We start from the raw sequence: 21,322 nt of genomic DNA on the forward strand, positions 1-21,322 counted from the left end.
AATTGGCGCCACGTAGCGAAAAGAAGAAACGACTGGCGCGCGGTTGTTGACTCGGCTATAATCGCGTAAGCGGTGTCTACGCCAATTAAGAAAAAGAAGAATATTTGAAGAAACATTTTCAAAATAATCCTACAGTAGAATTACCAACCCAATATTTTTACATTTTAAATGCAAATGCCTTAAGTAGTTGTATAAGTTTTATCGTTTTAAGAAGTAACCAGAAGTTGTAATTGCTTAAAGAATTTTTATACTCTCGCAACAAAGCTGCTAAGGAGAGTATTATAGTTTTGTTCACACCATATACCAAAGTGATCAGGGTGACGAGTAGAGTTGAAATCCGGATGTCTGTCTGTCCGTCCGTCCGTCCGTGCAAGCTGCAACTTGAGTAAAAATTGAGATATCATGATGAAACTTGGTACACGTATTTCTTGGCTCCATAAGAAGGTGAAGTTCGAAAATGGGCAAAATCGATATTAAAGTGAAATTTGGCACAAAGGATCGCATTAGGGAGGGGCATATTTGGACGTAATTTTTTTGGAAAAGTGGGCGTGGCCCCGTCCCCTACTAAGTTGTTTGTATATATGTCGGAAACTACTATAGCTATGTCAACCAAACTCTACAAAATCATTTCCTTCAGGCATTTCCATATACAGTTCAAAAATGGAAGAAATCGGATAATAATCACGCCCACCTTCCGTACAAAGGTTATGTTGAAAATCACTAAAAGTGCGTTAACCGACTAACAAAAAACGTTAGAAACACTAAATTTTACGGAGGAAATGGCAAAAGAAGATGATTTTTTAAATTGAAAATGGGCGTGGCGTCCCCCACTCATGGACCAAAAACCATATCTCAGGAACTACTCGACCGATTTCAATGAAATTCGGTATATAATATTTTCTTAACACCCTGATGACATGTACGAAATATGGGTGAAATCGGTTCACAACCACGCCTTCTTCCAATATAACCCTATTTTGAATTCCATCTGATGCCTTCTCTGTATAATATATACATTAGGAACCAATGATCATAGCGGAATAAAACTTTACACAAATACGGTATTTGAGCTGAGGTATCCCTTGTGGAAAAATTGTCGTGATCGGACTATAACTTTTCAAGGTCCCTGATATCGAACACGAAGAACTCAGTGCCTATCCTAACCTGACCTAATTTTTCACCGGAAATAACGGTAAATTTCAAAGAATTGAATTCTAATTAATTTTACAGTAAAATAAAAAAATATGTAAATGACGGATAATGAAATCTCGATTATCACTTTATTATGCGAGAGTATAAAATGGTCGGTGACACCCGAACTTAGCCCTTCCTTACTTGTTTTATTTAATTAAGTTGTATTTATACTCTCGCAACAAAGTTGCTAAGGAGAGTGTTATAGTTTTGTTCACGTAATGGTTTTTTGTAAGTCCTAAAACTAAAAGAGTCAGATATAGGGTTATATATACCAAAGTGATCAGGGTGACGAGTAGCGTTGAAATCCGGATATCTGTCTGTCCGTCCGTCCGTGCAAGCTGTAACTTGAGTAAAAATTGAGATATCATGATGAAACTTGGTACACGTATTTCTTGGCTCCATAAGAAGGTTAAGTTCGAAGATGGGCAAAATCGGCAGACTGCCACGCCCACAAAATGGCGAAAACCGAAAACCTAGAAAGTGTCATAACTAATCCATAAATAAAGATATTGAAGTGAAATTTGGCACAAAGGATCGCATAAGGGAGGGGCATATTTGGACGTAATTTTTTTTTGGAAAAGTGGGCATGGTCCCTCGGAAACTACTATAGCTATGTCAACCAAACTCTACAGAGTCGTTTCCTTCAGGCATTTCCATATACAGTTCAAAAATGGAGGAACTCGGATAATAATCACGCCCACCTTCCGTACAAAGGTTATGTTGATAATCACTAAAAGTGCGTTAACCGACTAACAAAAAACGTCAGAAACACTGAATTTTACGGAAGAAATGGCAGAAGGAAGCTGCACCCAGGCTTTTTTTTTAATTGAAAATGGGCGTGGCGTCACCCGCTTATGGACCAAAAACCATATCTCAGGAACTAATAATCTAATTAATTTTACAGCAAAATAAAAAAATATATAAATGACGGATAATGATATCTCGATTATCACTTTATCATGCGAGAGTATAAAATGTTCGGTGACACCCGACCTTAGCCCTTCCTTACTTGCTTAGGGATATTTTTTACGAGCAGTAAAGAGATAAAGCTTTTAGTTTACTATCATTTATTAACTTACTACTGTGATCAAATTGAAAGGTGAATTTTGTCTGGGACAAACATACATATGTATGTATGTACATATTCTTTCTTTGGCACATTTGTCTGTATGTTTACGAAAGAAAATACGAGTCACATATGCACACATGTACAAATATTTATAAGGAAATACTACCGTGATCAAAATGAAAGGTGAATTTTGTCCATTTCATCTCCTTCAGAGTGTCCTCGGAGTGGTCACGTGAATTTGCTGAATAACCAGAAGTTACAACAATGTTAATCAGGCGAATGCGGTGATTGCGGCACGATATTAGATAAATTAAATATATTTTGCGAAATGATCACAAATAACCAAAGCAGTATGAGATGGTGCAAATTCAGACATAGTAAAAATCGAAGAATTCACTTTTAGAGCCTCACAAAACGACGCGTATCTCAAATACTATAAATTATTTTGACGTGAAATTTAGCATAGATGTCATTAACAGTACTACCAACTTAAAGAAAAAAAATACTGATTCAAAAAACACTCAAACTATAAATTAAAAATTCACCTTTCAATTTGATCACAGTAGTAAAAGTATATAAGTATTGAAGAAAACAACCACGAGGAGATTTCGCTTTCGGGAGCTGCGTTAGGACAGTTGGTTTTGAAAGAGATGAAAGATATAGGGCTAGATGTTCAGAAATGCGTTTCAATAGGCACCGATGGGAGATCGTGGATCTGTAAAGGAAATACAAAAAATAGCTGCAAACGCTGAGATGATACCATCTTTTTCCCATAATCTGAACAAATTGCTTCGATTGGAAGGATATCGGAAATATTCAGAGGATTTACAAGATTTTTCCAAGTTTCAAGACCGAAACGTAACACTGTTTTAGCTCAATTCTTCGGCAGAAAAATTGTGCAGCTTTGTGAGACAAGGTAGGTACAAAGACATGATGCCGTTTATCAATTCACAGTCATGGAATGGAAGAATAGAACGACTGCAGTAAAAGCGTCGAATTTAGTCACAGTACTGTGCAACTTCGAATTTATTATTGGAATTTTTTGTCTCAGTGATGTTTTGTCACTGACGCAGCCACTTAGTGTGATTCTGCAGAACGAATCAATCGACCTTGCGAAAGCATCAAACGTCATAACAACATTGGGTGCAACACTGAACACGCGAAGAATTAATGCTGATCATCACTTTAATGGAATTTGGTTAAAAAATTAGATGTTGAAGTGGAAGACCCCATAACATGTGGTCTTCAGAGTCATCGAAACAATCACCCATCTCAAAGCTATCTTTCTGCATACATTCCTTTCATTGACACGGTCATGATAGATTTTAAAACACGGTTTTTCGATAAAGTTCTTGAAAGTTTCAATTTGAGTCAGCTGTTACCAAAATTTAACCTAAATTTGGAAGCAAAGGATTTAATTGTACTCATTGAATGCCTAACTAGACGTTTTGGAAAAATCTTGTCCGGAAACAAAGAACTGCCAAAAATGAAGCCTAAAGCAAAAGTAGCGCTTTTTCAACAACCATGAAAACAAAAATGACTACGGGATCACAAGTGCTTTTTGCCTAAGAAAGTCTCAGTATTTGCGATAAGGATATACATATATCCGTCGATTCATATTCTCCTTCACGTACTCTGCACTTTGCCAGTCACAAATTCTAGCGCTGAACGATCCCTTTCTTCTTTGCGCCGAATCAAGACTTGGCTCAGAATAACGATGCTCCAAGGAAGATTGACCGGCTGAGCACTCCTCAACATAAACTACAAAATTCCTGTGGAACAGAATACATAAATAGTATTATAGAAAAAATAAGTAAAACGAGCAAATACTGTACTGATTTTATGCTGTAAATTAAATGTTGAAATATGTACAAAAAATAAAATTATAGTTTAAAGTTAAACATTTCTTAAATCAATTACAAAATCGTAAAGATTTATTTACGCTATTCCAACATACTTGAAGATCGGTTCCTGTCAAATGTGTGGAAAATTTAGTTGCAAATCGCCATCAAAAATGTTGGGCTATAATAGACAACGCGAGAGAATGGAGCAAGTAGTGAATGATTGTCATCCACAACAAAACAATTTATTTTTTATAACAACAACATTTTTCCCAGTAAATGTTACATAGACTTTGAAAAACGAAAACTTTTTTGTTTCAAATTTTGTTTTGCTTGTCTGAAATATTTATATTACGATCAAGCTAATTAGCTCAAATGTGATATAAACTCATCCAAGCCTCCTTCGAGGTATAAGGAGAAAACATCAACCATAGAATCGAAAATCAGTAGTTTTCAACATCTATATATTATTCTAAGACAAGGCGCTTATTTCCAGAGATCTACAAAACGTACAGAGACAAATAATACATCAAATTAAAGTGTGCGATCTGAAACTTTGCACAAATTTTACAGATTTTAAATTCATTAAACCACTTTTGATATATTTGCGTTTAAAGTTCTTCAATTTTTACATTAAGCCAGGGACGAACGCAGAGGGGGGGTTTAACACCACAAACCCACATAATAGAATTTAATTCTACATAGTCATTTGAAAAATTGTAATTTGTTGTTTTCAAAGCAATCTTTCTGCCGACGATGTATGAATATGTGAAATAAATGAATACATTAGTCACTAACAGCGTTGCCGTTTTGATACAATTGTATCTTTTTTGATACTTTTTTTTCTAAATTTTGTGATTTGATACTTTTTTGTTCACAAACGGCCTATTTTGATACTTTTCTGCTGATAGAATTTAATTTTTTGAAACTATGAAAATGTTAAACTACGAGTAAAAACAAACCTATTGTATCTGGATAGTATTAAAAAGTTGTGGGAATGTAGGCCAATTAAAAAACCCAGAAAAATATAAACTGGACAGAGATATTTTTTTAATTCAAAGTAATTTAACCATCGCAACGACTTGCAAAATACATGCTATAGAAAATTGTATTGGTTCCATGGAAGAGACCGTAAATCTTTTTCGGATGTCAACTAAAGCAGGCGCACTGCTCAAAAATCTTATTCTTGAATCCTTTCCAAACTCAAAGCAAGTGAGGTTACTTAAATTCTGCGAAACACGTTGGGTAGAGCATTTAGAATCTCTTTCTTTATTTAACGATTTATTCCCATTGATCTGTACAGCGTTGGAAGAGCTTGATACTGAAAATTTAGGAAATGATTTATCAAAGCCACATACTTTGTTAACTGCAATCCAAACAGCTCAATTTGTGATTGCTATGGCGATACTAAAGCCAATTTTTGCATTATCAAAACACATAAGCCTATGTTTGCAGCAAATAGACTGTGATTTGAGCAGCTGCGTTGCTTATGCAAATAATTTGTATGCTGAAATTAGTGAAATGCGTAAGGATTCTGAACAATCGTTTAAACTAATTTTTGAATCAGTTAAAACAATAGCCGCAGAATTAGATTTAGAAATCAAAATTCCGCGTTTGGCGAAACGGCAAACTAATCGCGACAATTATGAAGGCGAACCGGAAGAATATTACTGCAGATCAATTTATATACCGTTTTTAGATAATTTTTTGGATCAAATCAATGAACGATTTTTAAAACATCGAGAGTTGTTTTCCAAAATTGAAAACATTTTGCCAAATAAATGCATAAATCTTGACGTTATTGAGATGCAGGAGACTATTCGTGTTTTAGAAAAGCAATGGTCCGCTGATGTAGAAGATCCCGATGATTTCGTTGCAGAATTTAGAATGTGGAAAAGGGTAAAAATCTTTTCTTCAGATTATATTTTCTAGCTAAAATTTTGAATATATTTTCAGGAACTGGTTAAATCAAACAAAGAGATCCAAAACTTTTTTAGACGCGTTGAATTGCCGCGATGCAAAAATTTTCAAAACAGTGCATCTTTTTTTAAAGATTGGAGTAACAATCCCTATGTCTGTCGCTTCAAGTGAAAGCTCGTTTTCCTCACTTCGCAGGCTTAAAACATATTTAAGAAATAAAACTAGAGAAGCACGCCTGAACGGAATGGCTCTCTTGAATATCCATAGAGATGTAGACGTGACGGAGGAAGAGATTTTAAATGTTATGGCCCAAAATAAAAGAAGATTAGACTTCAATTTGTGAATAAAATAATGAAACATTGTCTTTTTACCTAAAACGATAGACCCCGAACAATACGAAAACTCACGCAGAGAAAACATAAACATACAGAATGTTAATACAATACATATTCGAGACGAACATCCTACAACAATAGGTAAAGACGAAATAAGCCAGCTAACACGAAAACACCGCAACCTATTCTCAGAACCGAACGAAAAACTGACATACACAAGAAAAGTAGTAGCAGAAATACGAACAATTTCCGACACGCCCATATATTCAAAATCTTGCCCATACCCTACCAGCCTTAAACAAGAGGTGGAAGACGGAATCATCGGAAAATCAAGGTCACCCTACAACTCACCTGTCTGGATCGTACCCAAAAAGAACGACGCTTCAAAAAGGTCCGAATGGTTATCGATTACAGAAAACTAAATACGGTCACAATTGCAGATAGGTACCCAATACCAGAAATAAATGAGGTACTCTCTCAACTAGGAGAACACCGAATTTTCTTTGTAATTGACTTAAAAAACGGTTTCCATCAAATTCCTCTTAAGGAATCTGACGTGGAAAAGACCGCATTTTCAGTGAACAATGGAAAATATGAGTTCACTAGACTGCCATTTGGTTTGAAGAATGCCCCGTCTATTTTCCAACGGACATTGGAAGACAAATCTAGCGTGGTAATAACTGAAAAAGGACGGACAGTACATAAAAACTTCTCGTACATTTAGTGTACGCAGACTTTAAAATTATAGACTTAGAAACTCACAACTAGCAACATTCGGCACAGGACTGACGAAAATTCAAACTGGGACCTATAGGATAATACACAAAGTTGATCTAGATGCATGCCAAAATGCATTAAATGAAATAAGCACCACTGTAAAATCAAAGATTACTAATGAAAACCCCCTTTTACCCATCCTAATTAATGAATTAAATCTAGCACAAACTTATCTAAATAGACTTAAACCAAAAAGATTTAAGAAGTCTATAGACACGATAGGAAAAGTATGGAAATGGATCGCGGGAAATCCCGATCATGATGACCTAGTTACACTGGAGAGCCAAATAAATAACATAGTAGACAATAACAACAATCAAGTAACAATAAATAAAATAGTTTTTGATAGGATAAATAAGATAACAGCCATTTCAAATAAAATTTTGAAGGCCGTTCAATCTAGCGAAGACATACAGCACAATGTTGCTACAGAATTAAAATACAAACTTAGAGTTATAAAGGAAGAAATTATCAATATAGATTATGCGATTCATTGGGCTAAAGCCGGAATTGTAAATTCATATATTCTATCAAACGAAGAATTAGAATTAGTTAAATCTGTAATTTTAAAGAATAATCTTACATTAAATAATGTTGAAGAGTCATTAGAACTAGCAAATGTAAAAATAGCTTCAAATAACACAATGTTATTTTACATAGTAAGCATACCATTAACAAATGAAGAAATTTGTGAATCAATTCTAATTAAACCAATAAAAAAGGAAAAATATATTAATAAAATCCCTTTCGAGGACATTGTAACTTGTAATGATAATAAAATATTTGCCATTAAAGTAAAATGTAAAGAAAACAACAATATTAGAATTTGTAATCATAGGAACATTATAGACATTAGTAACACTACCTGTGTCCCACAACTACTCAAGAGCAAACCAGCAGAGTGCACATTAGTCAACAATCAGCACATCCCTTCAGTTGAAAACATCTCACCTGGAATAATTCTACTAAACCAGTACAAAGGTGCAATTCAAATTGACAACCAAAAAATAACCCTTGAAGGATCATATGCAGTGCAATTCCACAATTCCACGGTTATAATCGACAACCAGAAATACTCTTTTAACGAGATACTAACCAGCAAACCCCTGCCTGCTATACTGCAATCAAATATCCCCTCAAACAAGGAAGAAGAAATTTTAAGCTTAGAAATGTTGCAAGAACTTCACATTAATAACACCAAGCGGTTGGACGCATTGAAAACAACCCACTCAGCAGCCCTAGTAACAAATTTTTCGCTAGCGATCACTAGCATTATCTTCATAGCAAGTTTGATTATCAAGTTAATCATGAAAATAAATTTCAAGGCAGAACCAGAGCTATCGAGCTACAATCCGAACGCCAATGAGGCCGATATTAGAAAAGTCGTAACACCCGAAATGCCTTACTTAACAGAACCCACAAGCCCAGTTTTTTAATCCAAGCAAACGAGGACCTTCGTTTTTGGCGGCGGAAGAGTTAGCACCAGCTAAGTTGAAACCAAAGCTGACACCAACACTATTGCGCTAAGTCAACAATTACAAAGAACTGGGAAATAGCCCAGACGCGCGCTCAGCAAAATTGTCAATATCAGCAGCGCAATATCCGGCATGCGCCGATCAAAATTCTGGATCGACCTAAAAAAGGAATAAGCAAAATAAAACACTTGCAACAACATCCGGCATGCGCCGACCAACACCAATTGCTGACACAGGTAGAAATAGGGTATATTTAAGAGAAAATAAGTAGAATTAAGTTTCAGTATTAATGTTTTGGTGATCCAATAAAGGTCTTGCGACCAACGAAAAAATCTTTTTTTTAGACTTGTACAATACAAGTCGATAACTTATATACATACTTATTGTCTTAATATTTGGTTGAAATTGTTACTAGGTAAGAAATGGCTTTACGACATGTTGTCATGTTGTCATGACACTATTTGGAGAATATTCGGCAGGTAAATAGTTCGTTTGCTTTTGCATCATTCGAAGCGAAAATTGCGGAGCCTACAGGGCGCGGACCATATTGCTTCCGAATACATGGATTAATATATCATAGGGTAGGTCCATTGCATGCAGATCATCCTTCAGAATCCTCCTACGCCCAGCTGTTTATTCTTGACACGGATCAAGCAACTGATATAAGGGCACAACATAATTCAAACTGCGATAGGTATTTGCTGAGAGAAATCCACGAAATGCTTTCAAATATTAACCCCTTGGAAAATGAGCATAAGCATATGGCGCAGGTTGAACGCGAAGAGGAACATAGGGCCAGAGAAGAAAATCGCAATACTCGCCGAATTAGCATGCTACTTTTTAACAGCGCTGATCGACGTTATAATTTGCCAAACTGCTCAGAAATTGCGGCCGTTTTCACAACAGAGGATGGTGAACCACCTGGAAATTGAAATTTGCGAATATTTTCACGGAAATCTGATATGCAGACTTTATTATTTGTCTCAACGCTACATAGGTTGTGTGATCCATTAGTATATCCGCTTTTGTGTCCTTATGGCGAGTCAGGATATGATGAAACTCTTCTGCATGAACAGGGTCATCGATCGGAATGTAGATTTAAATTAACCCAACTGCAGTTTGTTGCTTACCGTATGGCGATAAGAGAAGGTTTCAGCTTGCTTTATGCGTCAGGTAAACTTTGGCAACAGTATTTAGTTGACCAATACGTCAGAATTGAAGGAGCACGTCTGGCATTTCTGCGAACTCGTCAGAAAGAGCTACGTGTTGAAACATATGCTGGTTTGCATGACTACTTAAGGCGTGGTGCAAATATGGAAAGTGTTCGTCCTGGTCGTATAGTTGTACTTCCTTCAAGTTTTGTTGCCTCCCCTCGAAATATGAACATGCATTACCAGGATGCTATGACTATGGTTAGAAAATATGGAAAACCGTCGCTTTTCATAACTTTTACATGCAACCCAAAATGGCCAGAAGTCATTCAGAGTATTGAGAAATACCAGGGAACGGAAATGCGTCCAGAACTGATAGCCCGGGTTTTTAAGCAGAAGCTCAATGAGCTTATGAAAGATATTTCCCAGAGGAATGTGTTTGGAAAGGTGAAATACTACCTAAATGTCATTGAGTTTCAAAAACGGGGTCTACCACATGCCCACATCTTAGTAGTGCTTCACGAAGAAGATGTTATTCGCGAGCCTTCTGAAATTGACCTGGTTGTTTGCGCTGAGATTCCTAATAAGGAGGCAGAGCCTGAGTTGTATGAAATAGTCTCAAAATGTATGATTCATGGCCCATGTGGAATACTTATCCGAAAACTTTTCATGCTAATACGCTTTCAAACGTTAACGGCTATCCTCAATATCGCCGCCGCAATGATGGAAATAAAATAGTTGTTCGTGCCAATAAAAATTTAATTGAATTCGACAACCGATGGATAGTCCCATACAACAAATATCTGTCCAAAAAATACAGTGTTCATATTAATGTCGAAATATGTTCATCGATAAAAAGCGTTAAATACCTCCACAAATATATTTACAAAGGATTAGATTGCGCAACAGTTCAAATTATTGAACACCCAATTGATCGCGTGGATAATCATGATGAAATATCTACATTTATAGACGTTCGATATGTTAGCGCCCCTGAAGCCTGTTGGAGGCTTTTGGAATTTTCAATGCAAGAAAAGTCGCACATGGTGAAAGCTCTAGCCGTTCACCTTCCAGACTCACAAAATATTTATTTTCGTGATGATAATGCTGCGATTTCTGATACCCTTGCACGATGCTGCGATACCACTTTAACCGCATATTTTAAATTGAATGCGATGATCCATTTGCGAATACTTTGTTGTATTGTCAAATTCCTGAGTACTATACTTGGCAAAATGTGTCGCGCTCATGGCAAAGAAGAAAACGTCCGAGTAATGCAATTGGTAGAATGTATACTGTCGATCCAAAAAATCGGGAACTTTTTGGTTTACGTTTATTGCTTACTTCGTTAAAAGGACCCAGGTTGTATTCAGATATATTAACCGTGAACAGGGAACATCTCTCTTCTTTTTGGGAATCAGCAGTAAAGAGAAAGTTGCTAGCGGATGACACAGAGTGGACCGCTGCACTTAAAGAAGCATCTGTCTTTAAAATGCCTGTGCAACTGAGACGTATGTTTGCAATGATTTGCATATTTGGAGAACCAACCTCACCAATAGAGCTATGGAGAAAATTTAAATTGCATCTTTGTGAAGATTTTTTAAGAAATAATTCAGAAAACACCAGCGAGCTTTTAACATTGAGAAATATTAGTCACATTTTCCAATCACATAACACATCTTTAAAAGACTTCGGGTTACCTGCAGATGATCTTACCACTGAAGACACAGGAATTGAGAATTATAATATAGATGATGAAGTATTATACGCGCAAACACTAAAGGAACAGCTTAATCATGAGCAAAAGATTATATTCGACCAAATAACCCATGCAATTTCCAATAGCAACGGTGTCGTAAAGGCATTCTTTGTTGATGGTCCTGGCGGCTCTGGCAAAACTTTTTTTTATAAGAGTATTATTCACCATATTCGTAGCCTCAGACAGAAGGTGATATCCGTGGCTTGGACAGGGATTGCCTCTATTTCGCTTCCTGGCGGAAGAACGGCACATAATATATTCAAATTTCCAATACCTTCGACTGAATCTTCTGTTTCTCTAATTAAGCCAGATAGCACCCTCGGAAAAGCAATCAAATGTTCCACAGCAATAATATGGGACGAAGCTAGCATGGTTCCTGGGACTGCATTACTATGCTTAGATCGATTATTACATGATATTCACCAAAATGAAGTACCTTTTGGTGGAAAGGTTATTTTGTTAGGTGGTGATTTCAGGCAAGTTCTTCCTGTGGTGTCCAATAGCTCACTCGCCGCTATAGTTGGTAATTGTTTGAAACGGTGCTCACTTTGGAAATTTTTTTGGTGTCTCAAACTCTCAACGAATATGCGTTCTAAAGAATCCTTATATAACAGTTTTCTTTTGCGTGTTGGAGAAGGTCGAGAGCTCTCTCCTGGGTCGAAAATCAATATACCAGAAGAGATAATTTTGCTAAATGAAAATTTGGTGTATTGGGTATTTCAGCCTCAGTCTGGTGTTATTAGTCAAAACCATTTGAAGGATCGGGCAATTTTGTGTCCAAAAAATGATCACTGTACGATAATAAATAGCGAAATAGTAAATATGCTGCCCGGTGAAGAAAGGGTATATTATAGCGTGGATACTGTCGTTTCTGAAGATCCTCAAGAGCATGTCAGATTCCCTACAGAATTTCTAAACTCCCTTAATTTCAGTGGAGCAGCGCCTCATGAGTTAAGGCTTAAGGTTGGAACAGTTGTGATGTTAATCCGCAATCTTAATACATATTAAGGGTTGGTCAATGGGACTCGCTTGATAGTAAAAGCACTACATTGTAATTGTTTGGAGGTCGAAATTTTAACCGGTGAATCACAAGGGAAACAAATTTTATTGCCCCGTATAAATTTACAGCCCAGCGAATCAACACTTCCTTTTATTTTAAAGCGTCGCCAATTTCCAATAATTGTAGCATTCGCAATAACAATAAACAAATTTCAAGGGCAGACTCTAGCAAGAGTTGGTGTTTTCCTCAATGAGGATTGTTTTACGCATGGCCAGCTGAATGTCGCATTGAGTCGAGTACGATCTTCTCAAGATATCAAAGTTAAGACTTACGACCAAAATAAAACCACTACGAATGTAGTTTTCCATGAAGTACTTGAATAAATTGAGTTTTTATAAAAAAAAAAATTGTTTACTTTTTTCATTTTAAATAACGTAGTCTCCGGATTATCGGGGGTTATTACTAGTTACCATTATAGAGAGTATGGATAGTATTATCATCTGATCTCACCAATTTTCACAGTATCGGAGGAGATGCCGATATTTGTCTCGAGTAAATTAGGTTGATATAGTGCAGAAACCTTTCAAAATGTTGAAAAACAAAGAAATTCATAATAGGATGAAACTCATCAGAAACGAAAGATATATAATATTAACAAAACTTTTAAGGCAAAATAATTTACTGGCGATGTGAGGTGTTGAAAAGGAAAAGTCGTAGCTAAATATTTAAGGGTAAAGAATGGTTTATTCTAATTTCTAGCAAAACTATAGAAAAAAGTTATGTGACGATGATGTAAGCAATGAAAAGGTCTATAACGTTTGTACTTATTAAGACGTTTTTCACATAACCCCAAAATGCATGTGAAAAATTCGCATATCCCAATTTATAAGTTTTTTTTTTACCTTGTACAAACAATTTTTTTCTTCCGAAATTTTGTGTAAACTTACCTAGTATTCGAGTACTCGATCAGAGAAGAGAGCTTTTTCCTAAAACCCAATACATATTTCACAAACTCAACAAAATTTGTTAGAGACATTTCCCTTCACCAAATCCAGGCAAAGGACAAGAATTATGGAGAAATAAAGAGAATTAGTATAGTCATTTCACGTATACTAAACCATAAAATTAATTTGGATTGCGTACAATATTTTTTTTAAACAAATTTATCTTCTTTTGTTAGGTCCGAATACTGTTGTCGCAATATAGAATTATTAGAATAGTCGTTAAGTAATCAAATTTTTTTAAAAAAGATAAAATATCGAGTCTAATACATTCAAATTGAAAGAGGTCTGCATAGGGAATGAGGACATATCAATACGGCAAGTAGAACACCTATTCCGATTCTGTTCAGCCGATGATATTCTCAGTTTAAAATCTCATTATCAGATATGTGAGGCTTTAGACAGTAGTAATTGTAAATTTCATGTAATAGGCTTTACAGATCAACTAATTTTTGTATTAATATCTCTCACAATTTGATAACAAATACTCAGAGAATTTCCACTACTCAGTTTTTCATTTCGGTGGTTGCTTTCGGTATTTTAGCAATTTTAACCTCAATTATAATAGGTTCACCTAATTTTGCTAAGGTATATTACATATTGACCCATATATACGGTATAAAGACAGCCGGAAATTTTAAACTCCTATTTAAGGTATATGGGGGCCAGGGAATGTATTGACCAGATTTTATTCAGTTTTGGTGTTACTTGGCATTACCTAAAATCGAAGCTGTTTGACTTTCAATACGAGTAATAGAAAGATTGACCAATATACATATAAATGATACATAATCAAGCCGATATTCGAATCCTTATATAAGTTATGGGAGGAACAATTTTCGCGATTTTACCAATATTAGACGCAAGTTGCATAGTTATTTGAAATATGTTTTTTTTTTTAAGTATGCGAAATCTGCTTTAGACATAAAAATTATTTTAAAACATAAAGACCTTAAGAGTAAGAACATAATTCACAAAAAACCTCATTGTTTCACTTATTTCAATGAATTATAAATACAATATGTACATCAACAAAATTTATGAGGAATTTCGCCGGTCAAAAACTTAGTAGTGTAACAAATTAAACCCGAAACTTCGACAAAAAGTAAAAAAATATTTTTTTTTTGCAAATTGGATATTGTATTTTTATGAAATTAGTATTTAGTTGCGTAACCTTTATTTTTTAATATTGCAGCACAGAGTCGATACATTAAGTCAACAAGTTTTTGGTTTCTTTTGATAGAAATAGACTTCCATGCGTTCTTTACTGCCTGTCATATGTGCGTGGTTGTTGTCGGCTTACATCGGGCTACTGACTCTTTGCCTTCGATTCGACTGATTATAAGATGATCCACCATTTTGTCAAATACCAACATAAATGCTAATAGCGTTACGTGTCATTGTGGGTGAGCAACTAATAATATTTTGGACTTCGACAAAAGTTTTGCCCTCGGAAATCAATTTTTTATCAGGGCACCCTTCTTAGGCGTACAATTCTTATTTTTCGACATTGCTAAATGCAGAAAAGTAAAATTTTAACATTATAACAAAAAATCTCAATTAAATAAATGTATCTCACCGTTATCTTTGAATTTTCACAAAAATTTTCAAATAATTTAAATTTTTCAAACACTTCCTTCTCGTACTAGTAAGATTTTGACATACCAAAAACGTTTTGCAAATAAAAACTCCCGCCAAAACAAAAGCAACAAGCTAAGCGAAACAAGTCCTTATATGTTTTCATGTCGACATCTGAAGCTAAGGGATTTTAAAGTGAATCCCAAAAAAAGATGTAATAAAAAAGTATAATCACACATATTAAGAGAATGCCTAGCACTACTAAGAATTTGACCTGAAACTGTACATATTATATGTACATATATATATCAAAACAAGTAAGAAAAGGCTAAGTTCGGGTGCACCCGAACATTTGATACTCTTGAAACTTGTTGGAATCAAAGCCAGGGAAATATCTTACGATGTTAAACTTTAACCAGAGGATCGGAATCATATGAGGACTATCTATCTGAATTTCTATTGCAAATCTCACACATTGACCGATATTTTCGAACAAAAGTCAACTATAGGTACTGGGATCCAAATATTCGGGCTTGAACAGTTTTTGTTGGATTTGAACACTTTTTGCTCATAAGGTGGCATACACTAAAGGCATTATTCGTGCAAAGTTTAATTCCGGTGTATTATTGCTTCTTAATTTCTGTACCGGAAAGTAAAAGAATCAAGTGGAAAAGAATGTCACGTTCCAAATTTTATCGAAATCGGTCAGTCGGGTCCCGAGATATGGGATTTCACCAAACAGTCTGGGGTGCCACGTCCATCGTCCAATTTTTACTACGGTTCCTATAAAGACTTATCATACCATACCGGCGGCGAATTTTTTCGTTTTTGGGGCATTTAGTTATCATCGCGCTTTTAGTAGTTTTGAACATTATCGTTATATGGATTTTCATTCGATTCCATCCATTTTCACACCATCGGTTGTCTTGTAATGTTCGTGCCGGAAGAATTTGGTTGTTATAGCTTTAGTGGTTTAGGAGATATGCACATTAAACATATTAGGGGGCGGAGCCACGGCCACTTTTTTAAAATTTTTTATCCACAGGTGCCCCTTGCTACTGCGATCCCCTGTGCCAAACAGTTTTATATCTTAATTTAGTGCTTAGTTATAGTACTTTATACATATGTTTTCGGTAAATGGCGATTTGTGCTCGTGGCAGTGGTCCGATTACGCCCATCTACGAACTGGAACTTTTTTTATCCTAAGAAACCCGCATACCAAGTTTTATCAAGACATCTCAATTTTTACAGCTTGCACGGACGGACAGACAGACAGTCAACCGGATTTCAACTTCTTTCGTCACCCTTATCATTTATATACATACATACATATGTATTTATAATCTTATATCTATCCCGTTTAGTTTTAGGCGATACGTAAAAACTTCAGGTGAACAAAACTATAATACTCTGTACCAATTGGTTGAAAGAGTATAATGATACTCGTAAGAATGAGATTTTCTTATTGTAATAGTTCCCCTAAACACCCTTTCTTGCCTCCCTTGATTTTGGCAAAATACAAATGTATAATTTTAATCTGTCATATTCCTTTTTAAAGTGTTAATATCAAAAATTAGAGTTGTGTAGACTATTTTCGATATTTTATTTTAAATGTACTTACTTTTCAAAATTGAACCTTTATGGACCGCAATATTGATTTGTATTCGCGAAGCACCACTTATAGGAAATGCAAATCTTGGGTGGATATCAGCATAAGTTTGATGTAATTCCCTCGAAGGCTTGATTCCATCAAAATCTTTGTAAATTTTTGGATCTCCGGAGAAAAAATGTGGAAAGGACGGAAATATAGGAGCTCCGTTATAGCATTTAGTGGCATTTATGACTCCACTGGGCAAGCACACTTGAGTGTTGTGACAGTAGCATTCATTTTCTGGATTATTTTCTGGGCTAGAGAAAACGTTCAATGGCGTTCGGTAACGAAAAGCGTCAATATTATTAAGGATTGTAACTTCTTTTTCAAAAGAAAGAGGAATTTTTCTGCAAAGTACTTGCAAAAAAACTTGCAAGTCTTCTCTAGTATTTAAAATATGAGGCGGAAACATTGATGCATCTGAACCATCAACACGATTGCATTTCTGATCTGCCCAGAAGTCTAGAAGAGGTTGACCATTGAACTGTGTTATTATACTAAATTTTCGAATATCGTCTTCGCCTGTATTTATTTGCAGAGAGTCCACACTAGTTCCATTTCGCTGAAAAATTTTTGTATGAGAAAATAAAAATTAAAACAAATTTTAATTAAATAATTTTGATATATTTGAGTATAATTTCGTTTGATAGGTTAAATAAAAATTATCTTAAGAAGGTTGTAAAAGTGAATTAATTTTATCAAACAAATAAATAAATACAAAACAAAGTAGAGTCAACTAACTACATAGATTGAGGATGCATTCGAGCTACATAATATTTGCAGCAATACAGCAATTTGGAGGGTAGAGTCATGTGTAGAAGCTCACGCAAGTGATGAAAGTTCTCTGATCTCCATTCACTTGGGAGTGCCCTGAAACGACTCTTTTATATATGTCTCAAGTAGCGCACGACTTCCCGTTTTGACCAAATATCCTTTGGGTATCCTAAGAATATTAGTTTGAAGGCGAGCTAAAGTGAGAAGGCGAAACGTCGCTTTCGTAGGATTGTGCGTTGGGTTTGGGACCCGCCACTTAAAAAAACGCCTCAAATCAAAAATAACAAAAAGCCTCGGATGGGAGACCCCGTTTTGATGACGACCATGGCAGATGAATTAAGGATTACGATTTGAGGGCATGCACCTGGACTGCCCGGTTCCTTAATTGGGAAGGTGCCGCTGACCAACTGGTTAATGTCCTCGTTAGAGTGAAGGCTAACATCATCGCCGTCCAAGAAATGCGATGAACGGAACAAGGAATGAGGCGAGTAGGTCCTTGTGGCATTTATTACAGTGGCCATATAAAGGAGCGCAAATTTGGTGTGGGATTCGTTGTGGGAGAGAGACTCCGTCACAGAGTATTCTCATTCACGCTGGTGGATGAACGCCTAGTCACAATCCGCATCAAAGCGAAGTTCTTCAACATATCGCTGATTTGCGCCCACGCCCCGACGAAAGAAAAGGACGATGTGACTATAGATGAGCGGTGGGAGCGCACCAATGAGAGCTGCACCCGCCACAATATCAAAACCGTGTTTGGCGACTTTAACGCCAGGGTGGGCAAAGAAGGTATTTTTGTCACTTCTTCTTCTTTACTGGCGTAGACACCGCTAACGCGATTATAGCTGAATGAACAACAGCGCGCCAGTCGTGTCTTCTCTTCGCTACGTGGCGCCAATTGGATATTCCAAGCGAAGCCAGGTCCTTCTCCACTTGGTCCTTCCAACGGAGTGGAGGTCTTCCTCTTCCTCTGCTTCCCGCGGCGGGTACTGCGTCGAATACTTTCAGAGCTGGAGTGTTTTCATCCATCCCGACAACATGACCTAGCCAGCGTAGCCGCTGTCTTTTAATTCGCTGAACTATGTCAATGTCGTCGTACTACAGCTCATCGTTCCATCGAATGCGATATTCGCCGCGGCCAACGCGCAAAGGACCATAACTCTTTCGCAGAACTTTTCTCTCGAAAACTCGCAACGTCGACTCATCAGTTGTTCTCATCGTCGAAGCCTCTGGACCATATAGCAGGACGGGAATAAGGAGTGACTTATAGAGTTTGGTTTTTGTTGGTAGAGAGAGGACTTTACTTCTCAGTTGCCTACTCAGTCCGAAGTAGCACCAGTTGGCGAGGGTTATTCTGCGTTGGATTTCCAGGCTGACATTGTGGTGGTGTTTACATTGGTTCCAAGATAAACGAAATTATCTACGACTTCAAAGTTATGACTATCAACAGTGACGTGAGAGCCAAGTCGCGAGTACGACGACTGTTTGTTTGATGACAGGAGATATTTTTTCTTGCCTCGCTGACTGTCAGACCCATTTGTTTGCTTCCTTTTCCAGTCCGGAGAAAGCAGAACTAACGGCGTGGGTATTGAGGCTGATGAAACCAATATCATCGGCATACGCCAGCACCTTTTCGTGCTGTCGAAAGCAGCTTTGAAATCGACGAATAGGTGGTGTGTGTCGATTCTCCTTTCACGGGTCTTTTCCAAGATTTGGCGCATGGTGAATATCTGGTCGGTTGTTGATTTACCAGGTCTAAAGCCACACTGATAAGGTCCAATCAGTTTGTTGACGGTGGTCTTTAATCTTTCACACAATTCGCTCGACAGAACCTTATATGCGATGTTGAGGAGGCTGATCCCACGGTAGTTGGCGCAGATTGTGGGTCTCCTTTTTTATGGATTGGGCATAGCACACTTAAATTCCAATCGTTGGGCATGCCCTCATCCAACCATATTTTGCAAAGAAGCTGATGCATGCACCTTATCAGCTCTTCGCCGCCGTGTTTGAATAGCTCGGCCGGCAATCCATCGGCCCCTGCCGCTTTGTTGTTTTTCAGGCGGGCAATTAATAAGAGCACAATCGTCGTCTTTTTCAAACTTTATTACCCACAGATGCCCCTTGCTACTGCGACTCCCTGTGCGAAATTATAGTTTTGTATCTTAATTTATCGAACGGCTCGGAGAGGTCCTTCCCGATCCTGACGGAGCTTTTGGTGCTGCTCAACGTCAGTTTACACAGCCGTATTAGTTTTGCGGGGATACCAAATTCAGACATCGCGGCATAAAGGCAGCTCCTTTTCGTGCTGTCGAAAGCAGCTTTGAAATCGACGAATAGGTGGTGTGTGTCGATTCTCCTTTCACGGGTCTTTTCCAAGATTTGGCGCATGGTGAATATCTGGTCGGTTGTTGATTTACCAGGTCTAAAGCCACACTGATAAGGTCCAATCAGTTTGTTGACGGTGGTCTTTAATATTTCACACAATTCGCTCGACAGAACCTTATATGCGATGTTGAGAAGGCTGATCCCACGGTAGTTGGAGCAGATTGTGGGTCTCCTTTTTTATGGATTGGGCATAGCACACTTAAATTCCAATCGTTGGGCATGCTTTCATCCAACCATATTTTGCAAAGAAGCTGATGCATGCACCTTATCAGCTCTTCGCCGCCGTGTTTGAATAGCTCGGCCGGCAATCCATCGGCCCCTGCCGCTTTGTTGTTTTTCAGGCGGGCAATTAATAAGAGCACAATCGTCGTCTTTTTCAAACTTTATTACCCACAGATGCCCCTTGCTACTTCGACTCCCTGTGCGAAATTATAGTTTTATATCTTAATTTAGTCCTTCATTATGACACTTAATAGGTTTTCGGCTAATGATGTTTTGTGGGCGTGATAGTGGTCCGATTACGCTTATCTACGAACTTGTAATATTTTTTTGTACGAAGAAGCCCGCATTCCAAGTTTCGTCAAGATATCTCAATCTTCAATAAATTTCACCTCTTCTCGCCATCCTCTTCATTTATGTTTACATATATAAATATCAGGGTGTACTTTTTCAATCCCCTCATGAATATTAATATCAGTGGCGGGATAAATAGCTTATTAGAAATTTTCTGAAACCCAAGTTGCAGTTGCGGTGGACAAATCACACAGAGTTGGTGATGGTCAAACGACCATGGATAACGACCCGAATCTCTCGGAAGTAGCGAGTTCTGGGGGCGGTTCGTCAATCGGCGACTTCGTCTTCAGCCTCGAACAATTTTATGTGGAGGTGCGGGTCGAGCACGATATGGGCGCTGAACTAGCGCTTCTGGAGGAGAGTCTGAGGGAAGAAATACCTCCAGATTAATCTCCAACACGTAAGAGCGGTCACCGCTAATTTACTGCTTCGTCTGGAACAAGGCGGAGCCGATGTCGTCTCTATCCAGGAACTGTGGCTGACTAGTAATCTCTGGTTTGAGGACGAAGAGGCATAAGCTACTGGTGACCAAGGATGCAGGTAGAAACAGAGCCTGTATGTTGATCAGAAATGAATTAACGGTATTTCTTTTACCAAATTTCAGCAACGCTGACGTAGTGACAGCAAAATTAGAGTGCGCCTCCGGAGAAGTCTGTTTAATTTCCGCGGACATGCCATACGACGATGACCTCCCTTACTGTTGAGAAAGACCTTGACTGAAGAATCTCGGAATGGTACCGGCGTCGTCATCGGTTCCGACGCCAACTCGCGATACCCAATCTGGAGTAGCTCGGATACGAATAATAGAGGTGAGTCGCTTTTTGATTTTATTGTTAGCG

General features: G+C 37.3%; 1 protein-coding gene across 2 annotated transcripts in view; it reads right to left on the reverse strand.

Moving 5' to 3' along the window:
* Positions 1 to 21,322, reverse strand: part of LOC105228340 (lysosome membrane protein 2) — a 48,759-nt gene that overhangs the window by 8,253 nt on the left and 19,184 nt on the right. For both annotated transcript variants that reach the window (XM_049451309.1, XM_049451308.1), the window contains exon 6: positions 16,722 to 17,313. In XM_049451309.1, coding sequence (XP_049307266.1) covers positions 16,722 to 17,313 — 592 coding nt within the window. The remainder of the gene's footprint in view (positions 1 to 16,721; positions 17,314 to 21,322) is intronic.

Source organism: Bactrocera dorsalis, chromosome 3, assembly GCF_023373825.1.
Source record: "Bactrocera dorsalis isolate Fly_Bdor chromosome 3, ASM2337382v1, whole genome shotgun sequence".
NCBI lineage: Eukaryota > Metazoa > Arthropoda > Insecta > Diptera > Tephritidae > Bactrocera > Bactrocera dorsalis.